Raw genomic sequence first — 6,897 nt, forward strand, 5'->3', positions numbered from 1 at the left:
ATGTTTTAGAGCCCGAAGGGGGTGTGGGTGACACCATGTTTTAGAGCCTGATGGGGGGGTTAACACCATGTTTTATAACCAATAGAGGGGTTGACACCATGTTTTAGAGCCCAAGGGGGGGTGACACCTTGTTTTAGAGGCCGGGGGGTGACACCATGTTTTAGAAGCAATGGGGGGGGGGGGGTTGACACCAGTTTTAGAGCCCGAGGGGGGGGGTGACACCATGTTTTAGAGCCCGAGGGGGGGTGACACCATGTTTTAGAGCACCAGGGGGGTGACACCATGTTTTAGAGGGGGGGTGTGACACCATGTTTTAGAGGGGGGTGACACCATGTTTTAGAACCGAATGAGGGGGTGTGACACCATGTTTTAGAGGGGGGGGGTGACACCATGTTTTAGAGCCTGATTGGGGGTGGGGGGTGTCACCATGTTTTAGAGGGGGGGGGTGACACCATGTTTTAGAGCTGGGGGAGGGGTGGTTACACCATGGTAACTATTCATGACATACAGTTAGCTTTAGCACACTCCATGTCATTCAGTCAGGGTAATAAAACACCTGGCGTTCAGTCAGGTCTCTCCTAGCAGTTGCCAGCACTATCCTTCCCTATAGCAGTCGGTGAGGTGGATGTGACAAACTTTGTCCACATTCGGGGAGAAGCAGGGACCATGAAATAGACGGAGTCGTTGATAGGCCACTGCTTTTCGTGGTCCGGAGCTCCGCAATTCCTCTCACGGCATTGTGGGATGAAATAAGATGTAGGGAGAGGAGAGCGAGAGGAAAATGCCTGCAGTGCTGGGGAGGGCGCGGCTTCCACCAATAGCGGCGGCGGTTGGTTGAGCCACTGCAGGGGGAGGGGCTGCTATTTCACAGGGACGCCGAGTGTTAGAGCGCTAGTCAGGTCTGGAGAGAGATACAGCGCACTGAGGGGGATCTCCACACTGTGATAGGTAAGAGGACTGAGGGGAGAGTCCGGGCCTTGTGGACGCTGCTCTGCTTCCAATGTATGCTGGAGCTTTGTGGAAGCTGCCTATGCTATGAGCTGGGCGGTGACTCGTGTAGAGTGAGGTGGGTGTCCTGGTTGGGGTCGTGTTACCGTAGCGTTACGTTGCAGACCTACAAAGGGGTGAATAGGGGCCTCCTGGCCATCCTGGACCAGTGCAGTGTTAAAGGGCATGGCTACTGACTGATGGGCCAGCAGTGCTAAGCCCAACCTCCAGCCCTCTATACCTTCCATTGGCTTTATTTCCTCCTACAGCTGACCATGTCTTAATGACTAATTGATTGTAATGACCATCTTCTGAGCAGCCATGTTTTGCACATGGGGCTCTTCGTGTCATTTTGGGATTTGAATGCACCGTTGCTTGTGCATGCCCTCCTGTTATGTAATGTGGCTGTGCAGGGGGTGGCCTAAGTAGCACAGTTAGTCTTCATATGGCTAGTGCTGCTTTGTGGCCCAGCAAACCTGTTGTTTGGGTGGGTCATGTTCACATAAAACAGCTGCATCATCTCACGTGTTTCCTAGGTAGCTATACCTTTGCAGTGCCATTGGAGTGTCACTCCACCCTAACACCAATAGGGTTCATGGGAAGAGGGTGCTGAGACAAATGCCACTGTGGTCTCCATCCATCTTAACACCAGGCAAGAGTTCATAGTAAGGGGGTGCAGAGGCCAATGCCATGGTAGTGTCAATCCATCTTACTACCAGGGAAGAGCTCATGGTGAGAAGGTGCTAAGACCAATGCCACAGTGGTCTCCATTCATCTTAATGTCAGGGAAGAGATCATAAGAAGGTGCTGAGACCAAAGCCACGGTAGTCCCAGTCCACCCTAACACCAGGGAAGATGTCATGATAAGGTGTTGAGACCAAAGCCACGGTAGTCCCAATCCACCCTAACACCAGGGAAGAGGTCATAAGGTGCTGAGACCAAAGCCATGGTAGTCCCAATCTACCCTAACACCAGGGAAGATGTCCTGATAAGAAGGTGCTGAGACCGAAGCCACAGTAATCTCAATCCATTTTAATGCCAGGTCATGGGCAAGTGGGTGTTGAAGCCAATACCACTATAGTGTGCCTCCTTAACACCAGTGGTGTGAGTTCATGGTAAGAAGCTGCTGGGCCAAATGCAATGGTAATATTGGGGTACCTTTAAAGTGGTTGCAAACCCTTCCATATATACTCAGTGAAGGGACTATTCGCAGATGAAACCACTCCTCCTGCATAAGTTGTACCTGTCTATCTGCAGTCTTTTCTTCAATTCAAAGTCCAGAATTTTTAAAGCTTGTCTAAGAGTTCAGGAAAGAAAGGGGCAGAGTACTGAAGATACTCTGAGCTGATTGGAGGGAAGGGACACATTCTCCTCCCATCTGACAGCTTCAGCTTTGTTCCTGAGTGCAAATTGGCTGGAGCTCCCTCCCTATCTGCACTTATTTTTTTATTTTTTTCTACCTCCTGGTATTGAGAGAACTTGTCAGAAGTTGACTCTATATAGGTATATGCGTTAATATTTAATTTCTGAGGTTTCCAACCACTTTAAAGTTGAATATCACCCAAAAGGAGATGATTTGCGTTTCTGCCCCACCACCTCCTATTGCTCTTGGATACATCTATTCATTTTTTATTTTTTTTGGGGGGGGGGGGGGCCTTTTATTTGGTTTTGACAGGTTCCCACTTCTGCCTAGATTGCCTTTGCAATCTGGGTGGAAGTTCATGCCCTCCTGGGACACATCATAGGTCCCAGAAGGCTGCAGGACCATTCACAATGCACTGCACAACTTGCACATGTGGAGTGGGAAGCGGCAAGGAGTCAGTCGGAGCTCGCAGACTGGTAAAAAAATTGGCCCAGGTGAGGACAGCGCTGGTTCATTGGACATGTAAGGCTCCTATTATAAAGCAGCTACTGTATTCATAGGTGCTGACTTTTTTTATTTCATATAGCCTGAAGATCCTCATTTTAGTCAAATTTATGGTAAGCTCAGCTGCTGAGAAAGATACCATTGTTATGTCGGAAAATAAAAAAAATAGTGGAAAGGTAAATGCAAACGGTCCTACAAGTCTTCTATGCATGAAGGTAAAAAAACCTGTGCAGCAGCCTCTACACCCCCCCCCCCCCCCCCCAAAATACTCACCTTAGCCTTATCTGGATCCAGCAATACACACAAGAGCAGCGGCTCTGCAGGATGGCTGCCACTAATGTCAATCAGAGCCAATAAGGGGCTGGTGCTGAGTTTGTGGAGGTTTTGTTTTTTTGGACACTCAACAGTGGCTCAGGGACCCCCATTGCAAGCTACTTGCTGTGGGTGTACTCTGCAGAAGGTGGTAGGGGGCCAGGAATGTGGATGGGGACCCGAGGAGGATCGGGGCTACTCTGCAAATCCACTACACAGAGCAGGTAAGTATAACATGTTTGTAATTAAAGTAAAATCGGACTTTAATATCCCTTTAAAAAAAAAAGGCATACAATGTAAACGCCCACTAAATGATCTTCAAGAAAATGACTTCAGCACTGACAATATATCAAATCGTATTTGTGGTGATATCAATATAAGTGAAAGTATAAAAAAAAAATGCACAACACCCCACTTTATTTTTACGCTCAATTATATTCCTATATTGTTGGTGCTGAAGTCATTTTACACTTTAATATCGTTAAGTCCTTTTTATTGGCGTTTACCTTGTACACCAGTTTAAGATTATTTACCTTTTGAGATTTTGGTCATGGCATACATAATTTCTTCATGTATATGATGGGCATACTGGTAGCACTATATCGTATACTCCCCCCCCCCCATCTTTTTTGGCCACTTTAATACCAGTGAATAGTTCATGGTAAGATCCCGCTGTGAGATTTTCTGCTTTAATTCTGAGACTAGGGCTCACCCCAGAACATCAAAGATGGCTTTGCTGAACTGACTAAGTCCCACTTAGTTCTACGCCCACATTGCAACCTTGGCCATTCCCAGCATTGTTCACATTGAAGCTCAATGCATTATTGGTTCTTGGCCACCTGTAGCTGTCAACGCTTTGTGGTTGCCAGACTAACGTCTGCTCATCCCCCCAGTTAGGTTTAGCTACAAATCTTGCCAAAACAAACTGTTGCCTCCAGGATATATTTTTCAGCAACTACTTTCCAGTGATTGTCTCTGGTTAAAGGTGTAGTGCTAATGGATACAAATATTGTATTGTAAAATGTATATTTTCTACAGGATACAGTCTTGTTACACTGAAGGTCACATTAAACTAGTTTGAAATACAACTGGGAAAGTTTGGCTGCTAAATTGTAACTGTGTTGTTGAAGGTCAGTTGACTTTTTTTTTTAATTGAGATGTATGTATGTATGTTCTATACATTTTAGACTATTTTCTCAGTAACTGGGGGGGGGGGGGGGGAAGATCAGAGCCAGTTACTGGGAAAATAGTCCTAAATTTATCAAACATGGAATACCCCTGCTGAGATGCATATTCAGTGGTGTGTGTTGTATACCTAGAGCAGCAAAGGTGGTCCATAAGAATGACTTGGTGCCAGCAGTCAATGTAGGCCACACCACAAATATAGTGGGTCATAATTCTTTATCCTCTTGTTGCCAGTACTCCAAACTAGGCTGATTACCCATTGAATGCTACATTGATTATTTTTTTTTCCCTCTTTCCCATAGACGTGTGTGTGTGCCCACTAAATATTTGTTTAAATATGGGCCATCAGTTCCCTGAAATACTATATACTGTGGAGAACTGTGAGGGTGTGCCTGAAGGATAACATGTTTTACTCCTCTGTTCTAGGTACAATATGTCTGACAGAAAAGCTGTGATCAAGAATGCTGACATGTCCGAGGACATGCAGCAGGATGCTGTGGACTGTGCCACACAAGCTATGGAGAAATACAACATCGAGAAAGACATTGCTGCCTATATCAAAAAGGTATTTTATCAATTTTTGCAAACAGTCAAATTGCAATGCCAAGAATGATCATGACAAGTTTTAAATTGCATTTTTCCTTTGTGGCATCACATGATCTGGAGGTTGAGGGAAAATTGTTTTGCTTAGTTATATATAATTTTTAGTCTCTTTAGTTCTGCAACTAAATTTCTTTTAGGGGGTTACTGCAGAGAGCTTTTATGTCAAATTGTAGAAAACTTCTCTGAAACCATAAAGCGTTAACTCTCATTTCTATCAAGCGGAGTTCCTCACAAAAATGGAACTTCGCTATCTTTCTACCGGGAGTGAAGGAACTAGGTTTGTCTGTCCACTTGCTAAGTGAATCTGTATGGGAGTGGTTCTATAATTCTGAACAAAGGGGCAGGGTCTGCCTCCCTTTAGACATGATTTAATCTTTGAGCTTCACCAACAAATTACATTTGTTGCAGGGGATGCTCAAAATATATGATTTGTCTGTGCAAATTCCTAGGAAAAACGTTAATAGCCAAGCGCACAAGCAGGAAATTACGTTTCTGGGGGAATTCTCTACACGGTGTACAAAACGCCTCCCAGGGAGCCTTTTTGCATAAAATGGCAGTGCTACAGATAGGAAAGGTAACTTAATGCAATAAGACTTGTGTTTTTTATTATATATAATTTTATTTATTTTTTTCTCTCCCCATGAGTGGAGTTGCCCTTTAAGTGCCAGTTACTGAAGATGACCATAACTCTCAGGAATTGTATGACTGTTTCATCTTGTGCCCCTCAGTTTTTGCCATGTTTGTTGCCCCAGTAATGTAACTTTTCCCTTTTGCATTTATATCAAATTATTTTTTCTTTTGTAGGAATTTGACAAGAAATACAACCCAACTTGGCACTGCATTGTTGGCAGAAACTTTGGCAGCTATGTAACACATGAGACAAAACACTTCATCTATTTCTACTTGGGCCAGGTTGCAATCCTCCTCTTCAAATCTGGCTAGAAAAAGGCACAATGAAATTTATGGACTGTAATGCACTGATGGCTGGAGCCAGGATCCCCTCTAACATGGCTGAGCAGCTGCATGGACTGTATACTATATTTAATGTGTATATGTTGCAGTAAAATGACTTTTGTTTAGTTGCCTGGAGACAAGGCGGCTTTATTTTGTTACTGCTTTTTTTTTTTTTTTTTCTTTTTTTTTTTTTTTTTTTTTCCTTTCCCCTTCTTGTTGTAATGCACTTGGGGAAACTGTAAATGCTTTTCAATGGCCTTTAAATGGGAAGAAAATAAACTATAATACACCAAACATGCTATTGATACTTCAACTTTTTATTTAATTTCCCCCCTTTTTTTTTGGAACTGAGGGTACAAGAATCAAATGAGTCGTTCATGAAGCAATTATATGCCACATAGTTTGGTGTTAAGTCAGGTTTGGCTTCACGGAGTGACTGCCTGGGGAATTGGGGTGTGTGTGTGTGTGTGTCATAGGTTTCTTCTTTTTTTTTTTTTTTTTTTTTTTTTTGTTAATGCTGGGAAAACATGTGCTGAGGAACAGATTAATAAAACCCTATTCCAGTCTGGTACAAAGGCAGCCCCAGAACATTTTTAAAACAGAAATGGGTTGACAACCTTGAGCAAAAGCCAGTACAGCAGCTTCCCTCAGAACTTATTTTTCCAACACATTCTCATAAGCATTGTGACTTTTGCTTAATTGAGAATGCACAATGATTTTGGTGATAATAGGAGGAAGAATAGAATCGGCAGCTGCTAACCTCTTGCAGGACACTGAGTTCAGTAACTTATCTGACGTCAATACTTGTGTTCTTGGGAGTGGACTTTAGAGGAAGTTGCTACAGTAAACTGTTTTGGCAAACTGCATCTATAACCATCTTGCCTTCAAATCTATAACTTTCTTCATATTGTAGATGCATGGCAATAATAAATCTCTAATAGTAACACAGTTGCGCTTTTTTTTTTTTTTTTTTTTTTTTTTTTTTTTTT

The 6,897-nt window shown here is 43.4% G+C and overlaps 1 protein-coding gene across 1 annotated transcript; it reads left to right on the forward strand.

Moving 5' to 3' along the window:
• Nucleotides 1-812: 812 nt before the first annotated feature.
• Nucleotides 813-6,202, forward strand: DYNLL2 (dynein light chain LC8-type 2). Its single transcript, XM_077481142.1, has 3 exons — nt 813-948; nt 4,778-4,916; nt 5,759-6,202. Exons 2-3 carry the CDS (start codon nt 4,785-4,787, stop codon nt 5,894-5,896), a joined length of 270 nt encoding a protein of 89 aa, XP_077337268.1. The 5' UTR covers nt 813-948; nt 4,778-4,784; the 3' UTR covers nt 5,897-6,202.
• Nucleotides 6,203-6,897: the final 695 nt, after the last annotated feature.

This window comes from Lithobates pipiens, unplaced genomic scaffold (genome assembly GCF_037356315.1).
Source record: "Lithobates pipiens isolate NorthernLeopardFrog02 unplaced genomic scaffold, aLitPip1_a1.2 Scaffold_16, whole genome shotgun sequence".
NCBI lineage: Eukaryota > Metazoa > Chordata > Amphibia > Anura > Ranidae > Lithobates > Lithobates pipiens.

Coding starts and splice junctions, on each gene's coding strand:
- DYNLL2 (XM_077481142.1), top strand. CDS start 4,785: ATGTCTGACAGAAAAGCTGTGATCAAGAATGCTGACATGTCCGAGGAC. Junction 4,917..5,758: donor TTGCTGCCTATATCAAAAAG/GTATTTTATCAA, acceptor TTTCTTTTGTAG/GAATTTGACAAGAAATACAA.